Source organism: Petromyzon marinus, chromosome 21 (assembly GCF_048934315.1).
Source record: "Petromyzon marinus isolate PM22_M1 ecotype Great Lakes invasive population chromosome 21, UKy_Petmar_22M1.pri1.0, whole genome shotgun sequence".
NCBI classification, from domain to species: Eukaryota; Metazoa; Chordata; class Hyperoartia; order Petromyzontiformes; family Petromyzontidae; genus Petromyzon; species Petromyzon marinus.
In genome coordinates, this window is record NC_133687.1 from 2936785 (window position 1) to 2964777 (window position 27993).

The window sequence follows — 27993 nt, forward strand, 5'->3', positions numbered from 1 at the left end:
ACAGTCTGGTCCCTTCACCTGACGAAGGCCGCTTGTGTTGTGGCCGAAACGTCGTGATTTTTGTTGTTTTAATTTTTTACCTACGTGACTTTACCGAATAGAACCAAAGAGTATACGGCAGGCGTCTGGATTGACCCACGACCTCCCTGCAAAGGACACTGCAGCCACGTGCAGCCACGTGCAGCGTAGCCACCAGCACCACCATCAACGTGTGGCATACATCAGACGGCTTCTGGAGGCTGAGGGCTTGTGGGGAGTGACGTGCAGTCGAAGCCGAACTCTTAAGTAGATATGTTTTTAATGATTCATATTGAAAGTAAAGGAAAGCCCCCCGCCCACCACCCCCCTCCTCCACCAACCCCACCAAAAAAACCCAATTAAATAATAACGCGACATGGAATTACAAATTCACGGGAAACCGATGTGTGGTGATCATCGCCGCTTCGTGAAACTCGACATCGCATCGTGAACGATCATGTCGCACCATTCACGAGTGTTCATCCCCACCCCCACCTCCCTCTACCCCCGTCTCTACCTGACCTAACCCTCACCCCTGGCCCGTAACGAGCCCTTATAAGCAGCGGACCTCTGTGCAGGACCCGACCGGGTGGTTGGTGGTGGTGGTGCTGCTGCTGCTGAGCGCTGCTGGTGATCCCCATCGTTATGAAGATGAAGGCGTGCACCTCCCTGCTGCTGCTGCTCCTGCTGCTGGGAGCTGCGCTCGAGGCCACCGCTAAGAGCCTCGTGCTGGCCGGCGGCGGGATTAGCGATGACAACGTGGCTGTGTACGGCTCCATCGTGGATTTGGCGGTGAGTGCGTGCTGGTGGTGGTGGTGATGGTCGTGTTGAGTGTGTGGTGGTGAGTGGGTGGTCATAGTGTTAATATTGTGGTGGTGGTGTGTGCTGCTGGTGGTGAGTGTGTGGTGGTTGTGGTGGTGATGGTCGTGTTGAGTGTGTGGTGGTGGTGAGTGTGTAGTGGTGGTGGTGATGGTTGTGTTGAGTGTGTGGTGGTGGTGAGTGGGTGGTCATAGTGTTAATTATGTGGTGGTGGTGGTGGGTGCTACTGGTGGTGGTAAGTACGTGGTGGTGAGTGTGTGGTGGTGTGTGGATGTGGTGGTGTGTGCTGGTGGTGGTGAGCGCGTGCCTGTGGTGGTGATGGTCGTGTTGACTGTGTGGTGGTGGTGAGTGGGTGGTCATAGTGTTAATTATGTGGTGGTGTGTGCTGCTGGTGGTGGTAAGTACGTGGTGGTGAGTGCACGCTGGTGGTGATGGTCGTGTTGAGTGTGTGGTGGTGGTGGAGAGTGGGTGGTCATAGTGTTAATTATGTGGTGGTGTGTGCTGCTCGTGGTGGTAAGTGCGTGGTGGTGAGTGTGTGGTGGTGGTGAAGGTGGTTGGTGTTCTCTATGTTGTGATGCCCATAATGATAATATTTTACAATTATAACTAACATTGATTATTTTAGAAAAAAACAATGCACGTACAAGCATATCATCATCGACATCAACAATTACAAAATATGAACATCATTGGTCGTAATAATTACCAATACATCCTCATTGTAATACTCATGAAAATCATCTTTAACAGTAACATCAGAGTGAATATGGGATCAATCGCTCATCCACCCACTTGCCCACTCATGCACTCGCCCAACCACAAACCCACTCACCCCTCACCAATCCTACACATCCAACAACAACCGCCATTCGCCACTTAGTGGCGGTGATGTCACCACGGCCCTTGTGCCAGGCCACGTGAATTTTAAGCCACGTGCAATGTCAAACGCCCGCTGGCAGGGCACGGGACGGACTCAGCAGGTGCCATGGGTTGACTGAGATGAGTGGCCGATGCACCACCTGTGCCCCCTACAGTGTTAACTCATCCACTCAATTTTTCACTTACTCCCCAACCACCCATTATCACTCTCACTACAAAGACAAAAATCCCCTCTATAGCCTTAACAACAAACCACCCACTCACCCTCTAGCCCACCCATTCAATCCTCTTACCCACCAACGCACCAACCCACTCTCAACCCGCCCACGCAGGGCTGTGTTTGCGTCGCTCGCATCTCACCCACCCACTCAATTACTCACCCACCCACTCGCTCACCTTCTAACCCACCCAGCCTCCAACCCACGCACTCGCCCAATCACCCACCCATTCACTCAATTACTTACCTACCCACCCACTCACCCTCTAACCCGCCCACCCACTCACCCTCTAACCCACCCACTGACTCTTTCACCCTCTAACCCACCCACTCACCCTCTAACCCAAACACTCACCAACTCACCCTCTAACCCACCCACTCACCCTCTAACTCACCCTTTAACCCACTCACCCTCTAACCCACCCACTCACCCACCCACTCACCCACCCACCCTCTAACCCACCCAATCACCCACTCACCCACCCACCATCTAACCCACCCACTCAACCACTCACCCTCTAACCCACCCACTCACCCTCTAACCCACCCACTCACCCACTAACTCACCCTCTCAACCCAACCGCGCAGGGCGGAATTGGCGTCGCTCGCATCGGCATCTCACCCACTCAGTCAATTACTCACCCACCCACTCACCCTCTAACCCACCCACTCACTCTCTATCCCACGCACGCACCCACCCATTCATCCGTTCACTCAATTACTCACCTACCCACCCACCCACCCAGTCACTCACCCCCTAACCCACCCAATGATAATCTCACTCACTCACCCACACACCCACCCACTTACCCACCAACTCACCCTCTCAACCCACCCAATCACGCACTCACCCTCTCACCCACCCACTCACCCCCTAACCCACCCAATGATCATCTCACCCACTCACCCACCAACTCACTCACCCACCCACTCACCCACCAACTCACCCGCTCAACCCACCCACTCACCCACCCCCTAACCCACCCAATGATCATCTCACTCACTCACCCACACACCCACCCACTTACCCACCAACTCACCCTCTCAACCCACCGACTCAATCACGCACTCACCCTCTCACCCACCCACTCACCCACCCTCTAACCCACCAAATGATCATCTCACCCACTCACCCACCAACTCACTCACCCACCCACTCACCCACCAACTCACCCTCTCCACCCACTCACCTACCCCCTAACCCACCCAATGATCATCTCACTCACTCACCCACACACCCACCCACTCACCCACCAACTCACCCTCTCAACCCACCCACTCACTCACGCACTCAATCTCTCACTCACCCACTCACCCACCCCCTAACCCACCCAATGATCATCTCACCCACTCACCCACCCACTCGCCCACCCACCCAATCACCCACCAACTCACTCTCTCAACCCACCCACTCACCCACCCCCTAACCCACCCAATGATCATCTCACCCACTCACCCACCCACTCGCCCACCCACCCACTCACCCACCAACTCACCCTCTCAACCCGCCCGCTCTCCCACCCCCTAACCCACCCAATGATCATATCACCCACTCACCCACCCACTCGCCCACCCACCCACTCACCCACCAACTCACCCTCTCAACCCACCCACTCACCCACCCCCTAACTCACCCAATGATCATCTCACCCACTCACCCACTCACTCACCCACCCACTCACCCACCAACTCACCCTCTCAACCCAGCCGCTCACCCACCCCCTAACCCACCCAATGATCATCTTACCCACCCACCCACCCACTCGCCCACCCACCCACTCACCCACCAACCCACCCACTCACCCACCCCCTAACCCACCCAATGATCATCTCACCCACTCACCCACCCACTCGCCCACCCACCCACTCACCCACCAACTCACCCTCTCAACCCACCCGCTCACTCACGCACTCACCCTCTCACCCACCCCCTAACCCACCCCCTAACCCACCCAATGATCATCTCACCCACTCACCCACCCACTCGCCCACCCACCCACTCACCCACCAACTCACCCGCTCAACCCACCCACTCACCCACCCCCTAACCCACCCAATGATCATCTCACTCACTCACCCACACACCCACCCACTTACCCACCAACTCACCCTCTCAACCCACCCACTCACCCACCCCCTAACCCACCCAATGATCATCTCACCCACACACCCACCCACTCACCCACCAACTCACCCTCTCAACCCACCCGCTCACCCACCCCCTAACCCACCCAATGATCATCTCACCCACTCACCCACCCACTCGCCCACCCACCCACCCACTCAACCACCAACTCACTCTCTCAACCCACCCACTCACACACCCCCTTACCCACCCAATGATCATCTCACCCAGTCACCCACCCACTCGCCCACCCACCCACCCACCCACTCACCCACCAACTCACCCTCTCAACCCACCCGCTCACACACCCCCTAACCCACCCACCCACTCACCCACCAACTCACCCTCTCAACCCACCCGCTCACCCACCCCCTAACCCACCCAATGATCATCTCACCCACTCACCCACCCACCCACTCGCCCACCCACCCACCCACTCACCCACCAACTCACTCTCTCAACCCATCCGCTCACACACCCCCTTACCCACCCAATGATAATCTCACCCACTCACCCACCCACTCGCCCACCCACCCACCCACTCACCCACCAACTCACCCTCTCAACCCACCCGCTCACACACCCCCTAACCCACCCACCCACTCACCCACCAACTCACCCTCTCAACCCACCCGCTCACCCACCCCCTAACCCACCCAATGATCATCTCACCCACTCACCCACCCACTCGCCCACCCACCCACTCACCCACCAACTCACCCTCTCAACCCACCCGCTCACCCACCCCCTAACCCACCCAATGATCATCTCACCCACTCACCCACCCACTCGCCCACCCACCCACCCACTCACCCACCAACTCACTCTCTCAACCCACCCGCTCACACACCCCCTTACCCACCCAATGATCATCTCACCCACTCACCCACCCACTCGCCCGCCCACCCACCCACCCACTCACCCACCAACTCACCCTCTCAACCCACCCGCTCACACACCCCCTAACCCACCCACCCACTCACCCACCAACTCACCCTCTCAACCCACCCGCTCACCCACCCCCTAACCCACCCAATGATCATCTCACCCACTCACCCACCCACTCGCCCACCCACCCACCCACTCACCCACCAACTCACTCTCTCAACCCACCCGCTCACACCCCCTTACCCACCCAATGATCATCTCACCCACCCACCCACCCACTCACCCACCAACTCACCCTCTCAACCCACCCGCTCACACACCCCCTAACCCACCCACCCACTCACCCACCAACTCACCCTCTCAACCCACCCGCTCACCCACCCCCTAACCCACCCAATGATCATCTCACCCACTCACCCACCCACTCGCCCACCCACCCACTCACCCACCAACTCACCCTCTCAACCCACCCGCTCACTCACGCACTCACCCTCTCACCCACCCCCTAACCCACCCAATGATCATCTCACCCACTCACCCACCCACTCGCCCACCCACCCACTCACCCACCAACTCACCCTCTCAACCCACCCGCTCACCCACCCCCTAACCCACCCAATGATCATCTCACCCACTCACCCACCCACTCGCCCACCCACCCACCCACTCACCCACCAACTCACTCTCTCAACCCACCCGCTCACACACCCCCTTACCCACCCAATGATCATCTCACCCACTCACCCACCCACTCGCCCACCCACCCACCCACTCACCCACCAACTCACCCTCTCAACCCACCCGCTCACACACCCCCTAACCCACCCACCCACTCACCCACCAACTCACCCTCTCAACCCACCCGCTCACCCACCCCCTAACCCACCCAATGATCATCTCACCCACTCACCCACCCACTCGCCCACCCACCCACTCACCCACCAACTCACCCTCTCAACCCACCCGCTCACTCACGCACTCACCCTCTCACCCACCCACTCACCCACCAACTCACCCTCTCAACCCACCCACTCACTCACTCACTCACGCACTGACCCTCTCACCCAACCCCTAACCCACCCAATGATCATCTCACCCACTCACCCACCCACTCGCCCACCCACCCACTCACCCACCAACTCACCCGCTCAACCCACCCACTCACCCACCCCCTAACCCACCCAATGATCATCTCACTCACTCACCCACACACCCACCCACTCACCCACCAACTCACCCTCTCAACCCACCCACTCACTCACGCACTCAACCTCTCACCCACCCACTCACCCACCCCCTAACCCACCCAATGATCATCTCACCCACTCACCCACCCACTCGCCCACCCACCCACCCACTCACCCACCAACTCACTCTCTCAACCCACCCTCTCACACACCCCCTTACCCACCCAATGATCATCTCACCCACTCACCCACCCACTCGCCCACCCACCCACTCACCCACCAACTCACCCTCTCAACCCACCCGCTCACACACCCCCTAACCCACCCACCCACTCACCCACCAACTCACCCTCTCAACCCACCCGCTCACCCACCCCCTAACCCACCCAATGATCATCTCACCCACTCACCCACCCACTCGCCCACCCACCCACTCACCCACCAACTCACCCTCTCAACCCACCCGCTCACCCACCCCCTAACCCACCCAATGATCATCTCACCCACTCACCCACCCACTCGCCCACCCACCCACCCACTCACCCACCAACTCACTCTCTCAACCCACCCGCTCACACACCCCCTTACCCACCCAATGATCATCTCACCCACTCACCCACCCACTCGCCCGCCCACCCACCCACCCACTCACCCACCAACTCACCCTCTCAACCCACCCGCTCACACACCCCCTAACCCACCCACCCACTCACCCACCAACTCACCCTCTCAACCCACCCGCTCACCCACCCCATAACCCACCCAATGATCATCTCACCCACTCACCCACCCACTCGCCCACCCACCCACCCACTCACCCACCAACTCACTCTCTCAACCCACCCGCTCACACCCCCTTACCCACCCAATGATCATCTCACCCACCCACCCACCCACTCACCCACCAACTCACCCTCTCAACCCACCCGCTCACACACCCCCTAACCCACCCACCCACTCACCCACCAACTCACCCTCTCAACCCACCCGCTCACCCACCCCCTAACCCACCCAATGATCATCTCACCCACTCACCCACCCACTCGCCCACCCACCCACTCACCCACCAACTCACCCTCTCAACCCACCCGCTCACTCACGCACTCACCCTCTCACCCACCCCCTAACCCACCCAATGATCATCTCACCCACTCACCCACCCACTCGCCCACCCACCCACTCACCCACCAACTCACCCTCTCAACCCACCCGCTCACCCACCCCCTAACCCACCCAATGATCATCTCACCCACTCACCCACCCACTCGCCCACCCACCCACCCACTCACCCACCAACTCACTCTCTCAACCCACCCGCTCACACACCCCCTTACCCACCCAATGATCATCTCACCCACTCACCCACCCACTCGCCCACCCACCCACCCACTCACCCACCAACTCACCCTCTCAACCCACCCGCTCACACACCCCCTAACCCACCCACCCACTCACCCACCAACTCACCCTCTCAACCCACCCGCTCACCCACCCCCTAACCCACCCAATGATCATCTCACCCACTCACCCACCCACTCGCCCACCCACCCACTCACCCACCAACTCACCCTCTCAACCCACCCGCTCACTCACGCACTCACCCTCTCACCCACCCACTCACCCACCAACTCACCCTCTCAACCCACCCACTCACTCACTCACTCACGCACTGACCCTCTCACCCACCCCCTAACCCACCCAATGATCATCTCACCCACTCACCCACCCACTCGCCCACCCACCCACTCACCCACCAACTCACCCGCTCAACCCACCCACTCACCCACCCCCTAACCCACCCAATGATCATCTCACTCACTCACCCACACACCCACCCACTCACCCACCAACTCACCCTCTCAACCCACCCACTCACTCACGCACTCAACCTCTCACCCACCCACTCACCCACCCCCTAACCCACCCAATGATCATCTCACCCACTCACCCACCCACTCGCCCACCCAACCACCCACTCACCCACCAACTCACTCTCTCAACCCACCCTCTCACACACCCCCTTACCCACCCAATGATCATCTCACCCACTCACCCACCCACTCGCCCACCCACCCACTCACCCACCAACTCACCCTCTCAACCCACCCGCTCACACACCCCCTAACCCACCCACCCACTCACCCACCAACTCACCCTCTCAACCCACCCGCTCACCCACCCCCTAACCCACCCAATGATCATCTCACCCACTCACCCACCCACTCGCCCACCCACCCACCCACTCACCCACCAACTCACTCTCTCAACCCACCCGCTCACACACCCCCTTACCCACCCAATGATTATCTCACCCACTCACCCACCCACTCGCCCACCCACCCACCCACTCACCCACCAACTCACCCTCTCAATCCACCCGCTCACACACCCCCTAACCCACCCACCCACTCACCCACCAACTCACCCTCTCAACCCACCCGCTCACCCACCCCCTAACCCACCCAATGATCATCTCACCCACTCATCCACCCACTCGCCCACCCACCCACTCACCCACCAACTCACCCTCTCAACCCACCCGCTCACTCACGCACTCACCCTCTCACCCACCCCCTAACCCACCCAATGATCATCTCACCCACTCACCCACCCACTCGCCCACCCACCCACTCACCCACCAACTCACCCGCTCAACCCACCCACTCACCCACCCCCTAACCCACCCAATGATCATCTCACCCACTCACCCACCCACTCGCCCACCCACCCACCCACTCACCCACCAACTCACTCTCTCAACCCACCCGCTCACACACCCCCTTACCCACCCAATGATCATCTCACCCACTCACCCACCCACTCGCCCACCCACCCACCCACTCACCCACCAACTCACCCTCTCAACCCACCCGCTCACACACCCCCTAACCCACCCACCCACTCACCCACCAACTCACCCTCTCAACCCACGCGCTCACCCACCCCCTAACCCACCCAATGATCATCTCACCCACTCACCCACCCACTCGCCCACCCACCCACCCACTCACCCACCAACTCACTCTCTCAACCCACCCGCTCACACACCCCCTTACCCACCCAATGATCATCTCACCCACTCACCCACCCACTCGCCCACCCACCCACCCACTCACCCACCAACTCACCCTCTCAACCCACCCGCTCACACACCCCCTAACCCACCCACCCACTCACCCACCAACTCACCCTCTCAACCCACCCGCTCACCCACCCCCTAACCCACCCAATGATCATCTCACCCACTCACCCACCCACTCGCCCACCCACCCACTCACCCACCAACTCACCCTCTCAACCCACCCGCTCACTCACGCACTCACCCTCTCACCCACCCCCTAACCCACCCAATGATCATCTCACCCACTCACCCACCCACTCGCCCACCCACCCATTCACCCACCAACTCACCCGCTCAACCCACCCACTCACCCACCCCCTAACCCACCCAATGATCATCTCACCCACTCACCCACCCACTCGCCCACCTACCCACCCACTCACCCACCAACTCACTCTCTCAACCCACCCGCTCACACACCCCCTTACCCACCCAATGATCATCTCACCCACTCACCCACCCACTCGCCCACCCACCCACCCACTCACCCACCAACTCACCCTTTCAACCCACCCGCTCACACACCCCCTAACCCACCCACCCACTCACCCACCAACTCACCCTCTCAACCCACCCGCTCACCCACCCCCTAACCCACCCAATGATCATCTCACCCACTCACCCACCCACTCGCCCACCCACCCACCCACTCACCCACCAACTCACTCTCTCAACCCACCCGCTCACACACCCTCTTACCCACCCAATGATCATCTCACCCACTCACCCACCCACTCGCCCACCCACCCACCCACTCACCCACCAACTCACCCTCTCAACCCACCCGCTCACACACCCCCTAACCCACCCACTCACCCACCAACTCACCCTCTCAACCCACCCGCTCACCCACCCCCTAACCCACCCAATGATCATCTCACCCACTCACCCACCCACTCGCCCACCCACCCACTCACCCACCAACTCACCCTCTCAACCCACCCGCTCACTCACGCATTCACCCTCTCACCCACCCCCTAACCCACCCAATGATCATCTCACCCACTCACCCACCCACTCGCCCACCCACCCACTCACCCACCAACTCACCCGCTCAACCCACCCACTCACCCACCCCCTAACCCACCCAATGATCATCTCACCCACTCACCCACCCACTCGCCCACCCACCCACCCACTCACCCACCAACTCACTCTCTCAACCCACCCGCTCACACACCCCCCTACCCACCCAATGATCATCTCACCCACTCACCCACCCACTCGCCCACCCACCCACTCACTCACCCACCAACTCACCCTCTCAACCCACCCGCTCACACACCCCCTAACCCACCCACCCACTCACCCACCAACTCACCCTCTCAACCCACCCGCTCACCCACCCCCTAACCCACCCAATGATCATCTCACCCACTCACCCACCCACCCACCCACTCACCCACCAACTCACCCTCTCAACCCACCCGCTCACCCACCCCCTAACCCACCCAATGATCATCTCACCCACTCATCCACCCACTCGCCCACCCACCCACTCACCCACCAACTCACCCTCTCAACCCACCCGCTCACCCACCCCCTAACCCACCCAATGATCATCTCACCCACTCACCCACCCACCCACCCACTCACCCACCAACTCACCCTCTCAACCCACCCACTCACCCACCCCCTAACCCACCGAATGATCATCTCACCCACTCACCCACCCACTCGCCCACCCACCCACTCACCCACCAACTCACCCTCTCAACCCACCCACTCACCTACCCCCTAACCCACCCAATGATCATCTCACCCACTCACCCACTCACCCACCCACCCACCAACTCACCCTCTCAACCCACCGGCGCAGGGCGGAGTTGGCGTCGCTCGCATCGGCATAGTCGTGGCGGCGTCAGGCGACCCCGCGGACAGCGCGTCGTTCTACACGGACCTGTTCGTGCGCGTCTATGGGGCCCGGGAGGCCGTCGTGATCCCCATCGACCTGGGCCAGCTCCACAACAACGAGGACCCCGCCGTCGTGGCCCTCATCCAGGGCCTCGGCGGATTCTTCTTCGGCGGCGGAGACCAGGCGCGCGTCATCGAAGCGTGAGCGGCTCACTCGATCGTTCTTCCTTCACTAAGACTAAACTGTTAAAAAAAATATATAATATATAAAAAAAATATATATGTTTTGCCAGGTAAGGCCCCAGTGAGCTATGCAGCTCTTTTGCAGAAGCGACCTGTGGCAATCACAAATTATAGCCCAGCGAAGTGGCTCACAGTCACGTGGACATTTATAGGAGCAGCCAAACACTCAAAGCACGTGATGTTGATTCTAAATGCGGACGGAAAAACCGGGGGAAAATCCACGCGGGCCCACGGGGAAAATCCACGCGCAAACTCCAAATATACGGCAGGCGTCAGGGTCGGGATCGAAACCAGAACTTTCTGTATACCAGGCGAGGTAGTTAACATCTCTCAACCATGGCAACATCACACCTATTTGATAAGACATGAAGTTTGTTGCTGGCCGTTTGGTTGAAAAAATATTTGCGGCGGGGGGGGGGGCTGGGGGGGAGAGGCGGTCTTTTGGACTTGTACTCAGCAAGTTTTGCGGATTAATCGAACTATATTAGAAAATAGGGGGTGGGGGGGGGGGGGAGTTTTGCTTGCCTGGCTATCTGGCGGCCTGCCTGGCCTGGACGGCGGCGTCTAAAGGGCGTGAGCCTTGCTCGTAGTGACAATAATGAGACTACCGCGCATGGACACGGAACCCTGCACGGCATTGCACGTCGGCATTCCTTGCGGGGGTTTGGACGAGGCGAGGAGAAGAGGGAGTGGGGGATCACAAGCCACCACGCATTGGGGACCCTCTCCCTCCCTCCCTGCATCTTCGCCCCTCCCTCTCAATCCACCCTCCCCCCCCAACCCCCCCCCTCCCTGCAGTTTCTTCCACAACCAGGGAGGCGTGCGGGTTGAGTCCTCGGCCCTGCGCGCCATCAAGGCGGCCCACGATGCCGGGGCCGTGGTGGCCGGCTCCAGCGCGGGCACCGCCTGCCAGGGCTCTGCCGTCATGATCAACGGTACGTCCTAGAGGGACATCGTCCACGTCATGATCAACGGTACGTCGTAGAGGGACATCGTCGTCCACGTCACCATCAACGGTACGTCCTAGAGGGACATCATCCACGTCGCCATCAATGGTACCTCCTAGAGGGACATCGTCGTCATCGTCGAGATCAACGGTACGTCCTAGAGGGACATCGTCATCCACGTCACCATCAACGGTACGTCCTAGAGGGACATCGTCATCCACGTCACCATCAACGGTACGTCCTACCTAGAGAGACATCGTCGTCCACGTCACCATCAACGGCACGTCCTAGAGGGACATCGTCGTCGCCACCATCAACGGTACGTCCTAGAGGGACATTGTCGTCCACGTCATGATCAACGGTACGTCCTAGAGAGACATCGTCCACGTCATGATCAACGGTACGTCCTAGAGGGACATCGTCGTCCACGTCATGATCAACGGTACGTCCTAGAGGGACATCGTCGTCCACGTCATGATCAACGGTACGTCCTAGAGGGACATCGTCCACGTCATGATCAACGGTACGTCCTAGAAGGACATCGTCGTCAACGTCATGATCAACGGTACGTCCTAGAGGGACATCGTCGTCCACGTCACCATCAGCGGTATGTCCTAGAGGGACATCGTCCACCTCACCATCAACGGTACGTCCTAGAAGGACATTGTCCACGTCATGATCAACGGTATGTCCTAGAGGGACATCGTCCACGTCACCATCAACGGTACGTCCTAGAAGGACATTGTCCACGTCATGATCAACGGTACGTCCTAGAGGGACATCGTCGTCGTCGAGATCAACGGTACATCCTAGAGGGACATCGTCCACGTCGCGATCAACAGATCTAGAAGGTAAATTATCGTAAGACAAATTAATTACGGGCACGTAAGTACAACTCTTTTGTTTCATCAAACCTATGCAGTTATTAACATTCTACTTTTGTTTACGATTCAGAACCAAAGGGGTGCAAGTCTGCAGTAAAGGTTAAGCACCACTGGTCTCGAGGACCACTGTCGACGTGAGGCTCACGTGCCGTCTGTCCCCTGACAAAGTGTGCTGCTGCTGCTGCAGCTGCTTGCATAACGTGAATTGGAAACGACACGACGGACATATTTAGGCAGTGCATCTTTTTATCTTTCCGCGACGCGGATGCGAACTGGGTACGACGTGGTCGAGTGAATGGAACAGGCGGTCGTACTGCGGCTGCCTCGGCATCGCGCGAGGCGCGATGCGGCTGGATGCTTCTAGATGCTACCCACGCGCCCTCAGTCTTTGTTCGGCCTGCGTCACGCATCTCACCCATTATCGCGGACTACGCTTTAGCCCTACATCCTGTATTATTTACTTTAACGCGATTTCTTTTCCCATAACGCGGTGCCCTTCAGGTCCACAACGACTAGCACGTTGTAGGAGAGCAGACCGTACGTTAATCTATGCTCTGCAGGATGTGCCGCGCTTGGCACCGCGCGTGGGAGCGAGTCCCTCGATGTTTTTTTGTGGATCGGACAAACGCACGCGATGGCCCCGATCCACGAATGTGAGACGTCAACCCCCCCTCCACCCCCCTCCGATGAACCTTGGAGAGAGCTGAGACACACACAGAGACACACACAGAGACACACAGCTAGACACAGAGACACACACAGAGACACACACAGAGACACACACAGAGACACAGCGAGACACATAGACACACACAGAGACACACAGAGACACACACAGAGACACAGCTAGACACACAGACACACAGCTAGACAGAGACACACAGAGACACACACACAGACAGAGAGACACACACACAGCTAGACAGAGACACACAGAGACAAAAGAAGTCACAAACATCAGTTTTATTTTGAAAGACCCAATGCAGAAGATCCCTGGGTTTGATCTTCAACGAAGCTCACGGTCCACCGAAAAACCGCATCCACTGCACAAACGATGGCAAATGCGGATGATACGTGATGCACAAATGGAAAATTAAAAATGCCTCCAGTAGTAGTGGCGCGACTGTGGTCATCCAGAACAGACTACTCAATGTATAACGATGCAATGCCCCGATGCGGAAAAATCCGAATGAGATATCATCGCAGCAATACATTGCTCCTGATGCGATTGTCTGTCTTTGACCACCTGAATGTGACATTGTAGTTGTTGTCTCTGTATCTACGTCAGCAGCCGTATTTGAAAGATGAAGAAGGCTGATACCCATAGACTCGCTCACACCGTTACCCATAGACCAAGTGGCTTCTGTTTGGCCGGGTAGAGGGTGCTACACGGGCACGACATGGGCACGATACTGGCTGGAGAAGAGATGGCGCTGATGCAGTACGCGGGAGGATGTGGAGCTGGGCGGACTTGCCGGAGACCGGTACCAGCAGTGTCAAGATCGGCCTCCATAGAGGAGGCTCGTGAAAGACGCTACTGGGCAGTTGGAGGGCAGAGGAGCGACGCTCACAACAACGAGTGGAGCACAGGGCGGCTAAAACGCATCAAGTTGGCACAGTCGGGGGTACAGCTGGTAAATTTGCCAGTCATCTCAGTCAGCCAACACGTGGCACCTGCTGGGTCTGTCCCGTGACCTCCTGCCAGCGAACCTTCGACACCTCACGTGGCCTTGAAGTGCTCCTAGCGTGGCACAGGGGCCGTGGTGAAGGCCAACATCAGTAGCGAGTGACATCAGTACAGGTCTTCGGCCTTCACTCTGTCGACTCGGCCCTTAAGGGTACCTGGTGCGGTGTCCAAAAATCGGCATTGGGGAGACAAAGACGGTCGGGCGTGGTGCTGGCCACACCATGCTCTCGTGTGCCACGCCGGCCTTAATAGGTGCCCGCTAACAGCACTTACCCCAGCAATCTGTGTTTTGCGTGTGATTGTCTGTGCATGTGTAGTGAGCGACTCCTGACACACGTCTTAGCAGAAGGCTTCTTAATCTTGGTTCTTTCGGTACAGTCACGTAGAAGGGAAATAATAAAATGATAAAAATAAAACATAATAAAATAAAATTCTCACGACGTTTCGGCCACAAGGCAAGCAGCCGTCCTCAGGAAGCACACAGGGCGATGCACTATCATAACGCGGCTACATACAAGGCTGCTCTTCCTCCTTCGCTACGCTGGTTGGTCGACGAGTGTAGCGGCGAAGACGGAGCGGGTCTTGGTGGGAAGAAGAGTCACGTGGTCGAAGACGAAGATGACAGCGAGCAGCCACGCAACGAGGACCCAGACCCCACGCTAGCAGCACCGAACCAACGGTTCGGTGCGCCTTACATCTCGCTCGGCATGGCCAAGCTCCACCTCTGGCCACGCCCCCTTTCTAGAACCTACCAGACCCTTCGGGATGGCTCCCGGAGCCTCTCGACTGACACCGCCCTTGACCCTTACCCCAGATACGCCCCTTTATGACAAGGCATTGTATGCCACTATAGCTCTAATTACCCTTACAGGCCAGCAGGTGTCACCCTGTCAATACATACATATAATTTATTATGTCTGCGTGTGTCTGTCAATAAGTACGTTATACCTTCCTGTATAATCATCTCCCTACCTACCAGCCTACCTAACCGTCTCTCCCCCGACCTACCTGTCCATATGTCTACTTACCCTCCCACGTCGCTATTTATCCACCTACTTACCTGACTACCCTACTTCTCTGTCTCTCTTCCCCCCTGTTCGCCTCCCAACTTGTGTATCCCCTTACCTGTCTCCTCACCTACCCACTTACCTACCTAACTCCCGAACCATCTCCCTAACCATATGTCTGTCTCTCGCCCTACCAGGCTGTCTTCCGGCTGTCTCCAACATTTTTTTCTCATCTGTCTGCCAACCATTTGTCTCCCGTCTCACTCGTTTGTCCACCTGTCTTTTCTCTGTCTACCTCCCTACCCGTCTGTCTCCCATCTTACTCATCCGTCCATCGGTATTGTCTCTCGATCTCCATTCCTCTCTCTCTCTGTCGGCACCCTAGCGATCTGTCTCCCGTCTGACTCGTCTGCCTGTCCCTCTGTGTGCGTCGCTCCCACCCGTGTTTGTGTGGAGCGCGCAGGCGGACGCAGCTACGAGGCCGTCGTGTACGGCTCCTACTCGTCGGCGCAGAGCAACGCCGACAAGCTCGTCTACGACCCCAAGGGCGGCCTGGGCACCATCCACGGGGTGGTCGTCGACTCGCACTTCAGGTGAAGACACGCACTCCCAGTCACATAGGCAACCACCCACGCAGCCAGCCACCCAACCACCCATCCAGCCAGACAGTCACCCACCCAGCCAGCCGCCCAGCCACCCACCCAGCCAGCCGCCCAGCCAGCCAGCAACCCAGCCAACCAGCCATCCACTTACCCAGCCAGCTAGCCACCTATCCAGCGACGCATCCACCCAGCCATCCAGTCAGCCAGCCACTCACCCAGCTACCCAGCCAGCCAGCCAGTCAGTCACCCACCCATCCACCCAGTCACCCATTCAGCCACCCACCCAGCCAGCCACCCATCCACCCAGCCATCCAGTCACCCAGCCATCCAGTCACCCAGCCAGCCAGTCACCCACCCATCCACCCACCCAGCCACCCAGCCACCCAGCCAGCCACCCAGCTACCCAGCCAGCCAGCTAGTCAGTCACCCACCCATCCACCCAGTCACCCAGTCAGCCAGCCACTCACCCAGCTACCCAGCCAGCCAGCCAGTCAGTCACCCACCCATCCACCCAGTCACCCATTCAGCCACTCACCCAGCCAGCCATCCACCCACCCAGCCACCCAGCCAGCCAGCCACCCACCCAGTCATCTAGCCACCCAGTTAGCCAGCCAGCCACCCCAGCCAACCACTCACCCAGCCATCCACCCACCCAACCACCCCCATTGGGAAGGAAGCACAGAGCGACGATTGCCGGGGCTTCCTCTTCATAACCGTTGTGTGAGTGGATCCGGTGACACAACTAGGCCGCCGATGGCGCTCGTTGTACAGGTTCGTGGTTCGAGCCACAGCGGCCGCCCTGATTAATCATGGGAAATTTTTGAATGAGTCGACCGGATTTCCTGCTCACGCGAGATATTGAGCCATCGGAGCTCATCTCATTTCCTGATAACACAGCCCTACATGGAGACAGTGGTGGAAATTCCACGTTCCTATGGCGGGGGTATGAAACCGTCCAGCTTGGGGAAGCCTGATCGTGATGATGGTGATGATGGCGGTGATGGTGATGATGGTGGTTATAATGATGATGATGGTGGTTATGATGATGATGATGGTGATGATGGCGGTGATGGTGATGATGGTGGTGACGATGGTGGTTATAATGATGATGGCGGTGATGGATGGTGGTGATGATGGCGGTTATAATGGTGATGATGGTTATGATGGTGGTTATAATGATGGTGGTGATGGCGGTGATGGTGATGATGATGGTGGCGATGATTGTGGTGGTGATGGTGATGACGGTGATGATGGTGGTGATGATGGTGATTCTGATAATGGTGATGATGGTGATGATGACGCCCAGACCACGTGTCATTATTGGTCACTAAGGCCGTGGTGGAGTCAATTCCTCCTCTCTGACCTCGCTGTCCTATGCCGATGGTGCTCGGAGCGCGATCCCCGGTGCCACCGGCGGTCCGCGACGGCCCTCCAGTTGGCCCAGGGGTCCCGTGCTGCAAACGCAGGCTGATCCACAAATGTCGACGGTTGTTTCAGACGTTAATTAACGCAATTTCTCGTGATGTTAAATAAAAAAATGAACGTAGAATGAGAATAAAATAATAAAATAACACGATAAAATTCTCACGACGTTTCGGCCACAACGCAAGCGGCCGTCTTCAGGTGAAAGGTACAGACCTGTCGGGACGGCCGCTTGCGTTGTGGCCGAAACGTCGTGAGAATTTTATTGTGTTATTTTATTATTTTATTCTCATTCTACGTGGTGGTGACTTTACCGAAAGAACCAAAGAAGATGAATCCTTGCAGTCACGAAAGCTTCAAATCGAAATTTAAAAAATGAAGTTAGGTAAACTACCCTAAGATCTAAACGTATAGCCGCGTAAAAAAATGGAAATAGAATGTTCCGCTGATATTCGTATTTTTGTTGTGCTACTGGTATTTAAGGAGGGGAAGCGAATTCGTTTTGTCACCTGGGGTGGGAGGGGCTGGTGGGTGGTCGTGGTGCAGTCCTGCAATTGCTCACTCCCGCCCCCTGCTGGCAGGAGCCTGGAGGCACCACGTGGGTGCGATCCAGGCTGAAGTTTGCGTACTCTTTGGTTCTATTAGGTAAAGTCACGTAGGTAAAAAATAAAATAACAAAAATTACGACGTTTCGGCCACAACACAAGCGGCCTTCATCACGTGAAGGGACGGGACTGTCTGGAGGACAGCGCTGGAGTGAAAAAAGCCACGCTCAGATCACGACCTTTAATCTAAAAGGTCGTGATCTGAGCGTGGCCTTTAAGCTTAAAGGTCGTGATCTGAGCGTGGCTTTTTTCACTCCAGCGCTGTCCTCCAGACAGTCTCGTCCCTTCACCTGATGAAGGCCGTTTGTGTTGTGGCCGAAACGTCGTGATTTTTGTTATTTTATTTTTTACCTACGTGACTTTACCCAATAGAACCAAAGAGTATGGATCCTTGCAGTCACGAAAGCTTTACATCTAGAATTGAAGTTTGCGTGTTCACTCTCCCCGTGGGCGCGTGGATTTTACTCCAGGTCGGACCGGTTTTCCCCTCCACATTTTAGAATTAACGTCACGCGCTTAGAGTGTTCGGCTGATTAAAACGTCCACATTATGATAAACCGCTTCGTTGAGCTATCATTCCCGATAACCAGGTCGCTTCTACACTGGATCTTAACCTGGTACAATAAAAATAAATAGTTTAGTTTTAGTTGACAGAGGGGTATTTGGGCTATTTTTTTGTGCCGACCTCGACTTATTTTTTGGAAGAGATGAGAGTTACCTACACTTTTCCCCACCTGCTGAGTAGACAGGAATGCCGGGCCTTTCGCCACTAGGTAGACTCGGACTTAAATCAGTTCCTGGAACGATGTGTAAACAACCAACCACATCACCCTTCGTGTGCCGTGTCGGCACTCATAGTCGTCAACTTACGGAACTTGCCCTCACTGTCTGCGTAGGCTAAATGGGGGGTTTATTTATTTATTTATGGGTTTCTGTATGCGAGCACACATACATACACACACAGTACACAAATACCCCACTCTGCCCAGGTTCGAATCCCGACTCTGGCGCCTGTGTGGAGTTTGTTCGCCCCTGGCAGGTGCTCTGCATGGGTTTCCTCCGCGTTCTCCTCACGTCGTTGAACACAACCACGCATTGTACCCGGCACTGGGCAAAGCCACATCCCAACGATGCTGAAAAATGCCCTCTAAATCACCGTATCGGGAAAAAGACAAGGGTCCCCCGCTATCGCCTTAACAGAATGTTGGGGCAAGTGCCCTTAGCGAGCAGCACACATGAAAGCCAGCACTGTGGCATACGAGGCGGTGGGTGGCCAGCACCACGCCCGGCCGCCTTTGTCTCTGGTATTGGTGGCCGTGAGCGGGAATCGAACTCGGGTCGCCAGGTTCGTAGCGCAATGTGCCAACTGCTGTGCCACCGCTCCCCTCGCGTTGCGATCGCACACTCGCAGGAGCAGCAGCAGCAGCAGCAGCAGTGAAGTCGCCCTCCTAATGCAAGAACCTGAAAAAAACCTCCTTGACAAAGGATCTTGAGACTCAGCGAGGCATTGCTGGTTAAACAAGTGTGATAGATCGATAGATAAATAAATATAAACAAACAGGGTTGTCCCCGTTAAAGCCGCGCGCGTTGTCAGACGTAGTCGTATGGTCGCTGTAGCTCTCTATGGGTGTCTCTATCGGTGTCTCTGTAGGTCTCAATGGGTCTGTGGGTCTCTGCGTGTGTAGGTATGTTGAACTTGTTTGGCACGGTACGGAGCCAAACGTGCTGATGTGTCGGTCTCTAGGTCTCTACGGGTGCCTTTACGGGTGTGGGTCTCTGCGTGTGTAGGTATGTTGAACTTGTTTGGCACGGTACGGAGCCAACCGTGCTGATCTGTCGGTCTCTAGGTCTCTACGGGTGCCTTTACGGGTGTCTCTATGGGTCTCTATGTGTCTGGGTGTCTGTGCGTCTCTGCGTGTGTAGGTATGTTGAACTTGTTTGGCATGGTACGGAGCCAACCGTGCTGATCTGTCGGTCTCTAGGTCTCTACGGGTGCCTTTGCGGGTGTCTCTATGGGTCTCTATGGGTCTGGGTGTCTGAGCGTCTCTGTGCGTGTATGTACGTTGGACTTGTTTGGCATGGTACGGAGCCAACCGTGCTGATCTGTCGGTCTCCAGGTCTCTACGGGTGCCTTTACGGGTGTCTCTATGGGTCCCTATGGGTCTGGGTGTCTGTGCGTCTCTGTGCGTGTGTAGGTATGTTGGACTTCTTTCGCGACGCGCGGAGACAACAGTGCGAATCGGAATTGAGTGAGCTGTGTTTCCGTGACGTTCCTGGGGAGTGGAGACGAGGCGTGCTGGGTGCAGCGACGATTTCTGTGCTTCCACCGACGTCACGGGCCCATTGTGCCTCAACCACATTCCTGTTCCTCCTCCTCCTCCTCCTGTGTGCAGAACGGTGGCGCAGTGGTTAGCGCACTGCGCCACGAACCCGCCCACCCGAGTTTCATTCCTGCTCACGATCAATAACATTGCAACGTTGGCGAATGTTTGTAGTGGTGCTGGGCCGCACCTAGGTCGACTCAGCCTCAAAATGAGTACCTGCTGTAGTGTGTAAACATTGCCACTGGGGAGACAAAGGCGTTAGGGCGTGGTGCTGGACAACCACCTTGTGGGCCGTTCATAGGTGTTCGCTAACAGCACTTGCCCCAACAGCCTGTTCAGGCTATACGGGGCGATCTTTGTCTTTCAGTTTGGTGAACTTCTTTCGTACCGTATGTAACCAACCGTGTTCATCGGAGGTTAAGGGGGGAGGACAACACACTAAACACAACAAAATGTGTTCCAAAGAAAATATAAATGTTGTCCACATTTAAAAGTCCATAGCTGCAGTGGCTTCCTGATATCGGATGGCAAGAGCGTTCCAGACGGCCGCAGACGCAGCGTTTGAAAGCGTTGCGCAATGCGGTGACGGTCATTGTTCGATGGCCAGACAAAGGCAGCACTCGCACCGAGGATCTGTCAAGGATTATTTTTTTTCTCTCCGGGTCCTCCGGTTTTCCCCTCCATATTTAGAAACAACGTCGAGCGTTTACAGGCTTTGGTAGCTGCCGTACATTTCTGCATGACGAAAACGACGACGACGATGACCCACCTCGTTGAGCTATCGTTCGTGGCCCGGGTTCGCTTCTGAAAAAAAAGACCTATATAGCTCTAGTGGGCTTTTTACCTGGTAAAAATAAAGGAAACGGTTTAGTATCTTTTTGGGGCGAGCACTCAGCCAAAGGTCATGCAGCGATTACATGACCACGCGCGCGTCTGGACAGCCCGCATGCTTTGCCGGGCCGCACCCGGCCGAGGCATCCCCGGCGCGAGCCCTGGGCTGGTTTTTCGAGTCGTGGCCATCGCCGTTCCGAGCGCCCAGTCAGAGGGTCACTCGCGGTGCCTCGCAAATCGGCTCAGCCCCCGTGGGCGGGCAGCGCGTCCATAGGGCAGGTCGGGTCGGGTTCAGAGTGTGGGCGACTTCCCCACCTCGTACCTCAGACGTCGAGTGCAGCGTGGAAGAGTAGGCCACGTACAGTTATCGTGGCGGGGGAGGAGGGGAAGGGCTGTCTGGAGGTCCCTCGGCAGTGGCGTGAGTGAGTTACTGCATGGGGAGGGCTGCGCCTTTACCCAGGGCACTGACGTCAGAGCCGAGTGAGTGATTCCGTCACGGCTGTGATGACGCAGTGCGTCACCGCCATCATCATCATCAGCAGTCATGATCGATCAACTGCCGGATGAATGCCTCCCATTGTCCCCCCCGCCCCACCAAACCCTCGTCCTTCTCACGTGATCGATCCACGCGAAGCAATCCAGCTTCCTTTCGTCGCTCCGTCTCTCGCCCCCGGCTGAACGGCCGCATATCGGGCGCGTACCCATTGGGTTCCCTGGCTGCCACTCCGTGAACGTCGCCGGTCAATCCGTCCACCGCTGCCCGTGCCATCGTCTCACTGCCCACGGGCCACCAACCCGTGCCGGCCGTGACGCGCCCTTGCCCGAGCGCCGCTCAGGGGCCAATAGCCGTGGTACAACGTGTGTACGTTGAACTTCTTTCGCACCGTACGTAGCTAATCGGATGTGCGGGGGGGGGGGGGGCAGGGCCACAATGACACGATGTCCGTACAGGCGGTCCCCGGGTTACGGAAGGGTTAGGTTCCCGAGAACGATCCGTAACCCGAATTTTCCGTGTGTCGGGAAACTGAACAATCCCCCCCCCCCCCCAAAATCAACGATAAAATCCCAATAGCAGTAAATAGTTTCTCTCAGTACTTGCGTACGCTCTGCACTTCCTATGATTCTTTCATTGAATCGAATATCTAACCCTAACACTACCCATAATCAAACTGATGGAACATTTCCTGTATCCAATTGATTATGAATACCACAAAACATTTTTTTTAGTAAAATCAATTGTTAACGGGAAGCAGTCACTTCCGCTTGTTCGTTCACAGCGCGCTAGGCGAGGCTAATAGACTTCTCCGATCGCTGTTGGCTGAGACCAAAAGCAATCGAAGTTTCATCGTGTTGAATAAGTACGCACAGTAAATAACGCATGAAATAAACATGGGGGGAGGGTGGTGTGGGGGGGTAGTTCTAAGCATAGAAAACAATAAATAATAAATTACATAATGCTACGAAAGGAAAATTATTACGTAACGCGACAACAAATTCCTTTTCCCTTAATCCTGGTGAAGCTCGTGCCCAGTGAAGACGGTGGAGGGAGGCGTAGCGCTATATGGGAGGATATTCATCCGCAACCTTACGGCGCTGCACTATTTGCGCTTGATTATTATTTTTTTACATGATTTATGGGAGCATTTTCATTCGGTCGGATTTCCGCAAGTCTGGTCTTCTGCAACCTTGGGGGACCGTCTGTACGTTGGACTTCTTTCGCACCGTACATAGCCGACCGTGCTGATCGGACGGGCGGGGGAAGGACAACGAAGAAGATAATTGAGTCAGTGCCTGCAAGGATTCATCTTCTTTGGTTCTTTATTATTTATTATTTTTGGTTCTTTATTATTTTATTCTCATTCTACGTGACTTTACCGAAAGAACCAAAGAAGATGAGTCAGTGCCTTTATTACCCCAGTTTACGTCCGGGGTGCGTTCGTGAAAGGTGTGACAACGAATATTGAAACAGCATGAACCGTGGCTAGGAGATGTTAACTACCTCGCCAGGTGTACAGGAGGGCGTGGATTTGATCCCAACCCTGACGCCTGCTGTGTATTTGGAGTCTAGCTTGTTCACTCTCCCCGTGGTAGCGAGGATTTTTCTCCGGTTCCTCTGGTTTTTTCCTCCACATTTAGAATTAAACGGTCGTTCAGAGTATTTGACTGCGATAAATTTCCACGCGATAAGCCACTTTCGTTGAGCGATCATTTGTGGCCAGGTCGCTTCTGAAAAATAACTACATAGCTCAGTTGGGCCTTACCTGGTAAAATAAATTAGTTTTAATCTTGACTTAAAGCTCTCGTGACTGCAGGAATTCATATTCGTTGGGGGGTCTTTCGGTAAAGTCACGTAGGTATGTACAAATTAATAAATAATAATAAATATAAAATAAACCCAAAACTACGACGTTTCGATCGCTTGTGTTGTGATCGAAGCGTCGTAGTTTTTTGTTGCTTATATTTATTATTTGTATTAATTTGTAGCTATCTACGTGACTTTACCGAAAGACCCAACTAATAAATTAGTTGTGTTTAAATAGCGCAGAAGGGAGAGGGCGAGAGGTATTATCAACCGCGGTGCCATTGCTCCAACCCGGCCTACCTGAGTTCGAATCCTGGCCACGGCGAACATCACCGGTTGGCTGAGCTGCACTCAACAGCATTGGTGAAGTATGGGCTGATGCTGATTATGCTATTGATGCGACACTTGTTACTCCTACTGCTGATGCTGCTGCTTCATCTGATGTTGCTAATTACTGCTACTACTGCTGCCGCTGCTGCTGCTGCTGCTGTTGGCGCTGCTGTCCAGTGAGAGGGGCCGGGAGGGCCGCCTGGCGCGCCTGCTGTGGGACACGAGGGACCAGCCGCACGGAGCGGCACGTGGCATTGGCGTGGACGAGGACACGGCGCTCGTCATCACCGCCATGGACACGGAGCCACGTGCCAAGGTGAGCGCAGCACCGCCACCGCCACCACCGTCACCACCGTCACCATCACTGCCGCCGCCACCACCGCCACCACTACCACCGCCGCTACCAGCAGCAGCAGTAGTAGGTAGTCGCAGTAGAAAGCAGTAGTAGTAGCAGCAGTGGTAGCGGTAACAATAGTAGTAGCTAGTAGTAGTGGAAGCAGCAGCAGTAGCCGTAGCACCACCAGCAGCTGTCGTGGTAGCAATAATAGTAGTAGCAGTAATGGTAGAAATAGTGGTAGCAGTGGTAGCAGTGGTAGCAATAGTAGTAGCAGTAGCAGTGGTAGTAGTAGCGGCGGCATTAGAATATGCACCACCAGCAGTTGTCGTGGTAGCAATAATAGTAGTAGCAGTAATGGTAGAAATAGTGGTAGCAGTACTAGTGGTAGCAATAGTAGTAGCAGTGGTAGTAGTAGCAGCAGTATCAGTGGTAGTTGGAGCAGCAGCAGTAGTAGTAGCGCCACCAGCAGTAGTCGCACCAGCAGTAAGTAGCCATATTAGTAGTAGTAGCAGCAGTAGGAGTAGCAGCAGTAGTAATAGCAATAGTAGTGGTAGCAATAGTAGTGGTAGCAATAGTAGTGGTAGCAATAGTAGTGGTAGCAATAGTAGTGTAGTGAGTCCAACTGAGTCGCAGACGTTATTCTTCAGAGGTAACACATTTATTCGCAACACGTATATACCAAGGGGTAACTGCCCTTTACTAGATACAGCCTAGGGTGGTGACCACCCAGCTAACTACACTATACAGAGGAGTTACGGCTACGATGGGTCGGACCCTCACTCGGGTCCCCGGCCACGTGTTGGTGCCTCTTTAGACGTAGGACGTAGAGCTTCCAGCTTCCAGCTTGTAGACGTGGAGCTTCCAGCTTGTAGGACGTAGAGCTTCCAGCTTGTAGGACGTAGAGCTTCCAGCTTCCAGCTTGTAGGACGTAGAGCTTCCAGCTTGTAGACGTGGAGCTTCCAGCTTGTAGGACGTAGCAACCCCGGTCCCTCTCAGGGACCCACCTTATATCCCCCCGGGTGGGCCGGCTCCGCCCTCGGCCCCGCCCACGTTCTCGAGCGTTCCAGCTCCCTCTCGATCCCTCTCGAGAGCTCTCCCGGGACACGTGATCACCCCCTAGCCCCCCCCCCCCCATATGGGGCCCTCTCTGTGGACACTCCGGATCACGTGTCTACGGGGTCAACCGGAGTGCCATGGCCCGGGGCAACCCTGCCCCTGGGCTGACACTCTCCCGCTCCCCCTCGTGGGAGCCCGCACTGCACGCTGTGCGTGGTGCACGCGCTATCCCAACGCCCACCAAGCCCCACTAGTGCTGGTACTACACCCACCCACGGGGTGTACGCGATGACGGTGCATCGCACGCCGCGCTCTGCTAGAGCCGGCCTCACTCAGCAACACACACGATGCTGTCCGCGACGTAAGTACATCGCACGCCACGGCCGGCACCATATACAGTGACATCCCTGATGTTACTACAGTAGTAGCAGTAGTAGTGGTAGCAATAGTAGTAGTAGTAGTAGCAACAGTAGTAGTAGTAGCGGCAGTAGTAGTAGGACCAGCAGTAACAGCGCCGCCAGTAGTACCAGAAGCAGATTATGTCGATGATGACGATGATGAAGACGCGTGTCCATCCACGTGTCTCGTATCCGTGTGTGCACTTCTATAAATGTCTCTGTACGATGACGATAGAGACGGTTAGAATTGCGACAACGATGATAGCGACGACGACGATGACGATAGCGATGATGATGATAATGATGATAACGATGATGATAACGATGATGATAACGACGATGATGATAACGACGACGATAGCGATGATGATAACGATGATTATTGCCTTGACGACGACGATGAAAACAATGATAATAACGACAACGATACTGATGATGATAACCCGGACGACGATGATGATGATAACGACGATGACGATCGTGACGCCGACCATGTCGGCGAAGATGTCCGTGCCACGGTCCATCTTGTCCATCCTCGCGGTCACTTTCCCCCTCCCCCTCCCCCTCCCCCACGCCAAAAGGTGGTCGGAAAATTCGGCGTCCTCTTCATGGACCTGTCCGGCGCATGGGACGACACCGCCTCGGCCAGGTGGCACCTGCGCAACGTGCGCACCCACTACCTAACGGAGGACGACTCCATCGACATGGTCAGCTGGAGGGTCACCTTCGCCTCCTGGAAGTCGGCGACGGGCGGGCGCGAGGACTACGACTACGCGGTGACGTCCGCCGACGTGTTCGGCGCCAGGCAGTTTGCCCGTGTGGCCACGAACCTCGTCAACTCGAGGTACTCCAAGGAGGCCACGGGGAGCACCAAGGAGAAGAAGCCCCAGTACGAGGTGCGCATGAGCAAGGAGTTGGGCGCGGGCGCCAAGGGGAGGTCTCCTGTCGACGGATACTTCATGGTGTCCTACCGCGACCTCCTGCTCGAGATGTACGAGGTTGTGAACTGAGCGGCGGCGGCGGCAGCGGTCGCGCTGCGTGGAGGTGGTTGGGTGATTGATGCGCAATGATGACGACGGTGATGACGACGGTGCTGATGATGCTGATGACGATGGTGACGATGCGACAAACTTGTACCTCCACATTCAACAGTCACCTTGGCTCACTGAGTTTCCGCTCTGCACTCAAAACTCACTTGTTGTTTACTAGCTGACCTCATGCCCCCCCCCCCCACCCTCCTAATCCCCCTCCTCATGACCACCACCGTTACTTTTCACCTCTTCATATTCTCATGATATGGCCATCACTCATTAATCCCATTCATTAAAATCCATTCATCATCATCGAATCTGATCGAATTTCGCTTTCACCGAATTCACACATTACAGATTTCCCCATTGCTTCCTCTCACCTATTGCATTCACCTCATCTCCTCCATTACCATCCATATGTACCGTTGTTAAATCTGTGTAAAGCGCCTCGGTTAAGGCGCTACATTCATTATTTTGAGATAAAATGATGATGATGATGCTGATGATGATGATGCGTCTCCGGCTCGTGCCACACGTTGACATCGGGCGCGATGTCTGACGTTTCGCTCCTCGTGCTGCTTGGTAAGCTTCCTCGCCACCAAATCGTGCTTGGCCGGATTGGTTAAGTCCGGCGAGACCTTCAGGAACTGGACCGAAGAGGCTCCTAGCAGCACATGATGTGAAACGTCGGACATTGGACACATGCCAACGAAGCCGCACATCAGCACAACTGCAAACACTGGCGCGGGAAGCGAGCTACGGGGACGGCTGATGATTACCAATAAAAGTGAACCATACCGTGTGTGTGTGTGTGTTCCTCGCCTGGATTCTAATGGAGCCCATCTCGCAAGCTAAGCAGGTTTTGGAGCCTGGGGGAGC

General features: G+C 56.1%; 1 protein-coding gene across 1 annotated transcript; it reads left to right on the forward strand.

The window, feature by feature from the left end:
• Nucleotides 1-576: 576 nt before the first annotated feature.
• Nucleotides 577-27911, forward strand: LOC116944350 (cyanophycinase-like). The gene is made up of 6 exons (XM_076068412.1): nt 577-810; nt 11074-11309; nt 12150-12286; nt 16340-16469; nt 24470-24608; nt 26665-27911. Exons 1-6 carry the CDS (start codon nt 664-666, stop codon nt 27091-27093), a joined length of 1218 nt encoding a protein of 405 aa, XP_075924527.1. The 5' UTR covers nt 577-663; the 3' UTR covers nt 27094-27911.
• The last annotated feature ends 82 nt before the right edge of the window (nt 27912-27993 follow it).

What these genes read in the sequence shown, in the direction of transcription:
- LOC116944350 (XM_076068412.1), top strand. Translation starts at nt 664, where the DNA reads ATGAAGATGAAGGCGTGCACCTCCCTGCTGCTGCTGCTCCTGCTGCTG. An exon ending in CAGGCGCGCGTCATCGAAGC is followed by an intron (nt 11,310 to 12,149) that starts GTGAGCGGCTCA and finishes CCCTCCCTGCAG; the next exon opens with TTTCTTCCACAACCAGGGAG. An exon ending in ACACGGAGCCACGTGCCAAG is followed by an intron (nt 24,609 to 26,664) that starts GTGAGCGCAGCA and finishes CCACGCCAAAAG; the next exon opens with GTGGTCGGAAAATTCGGCGT.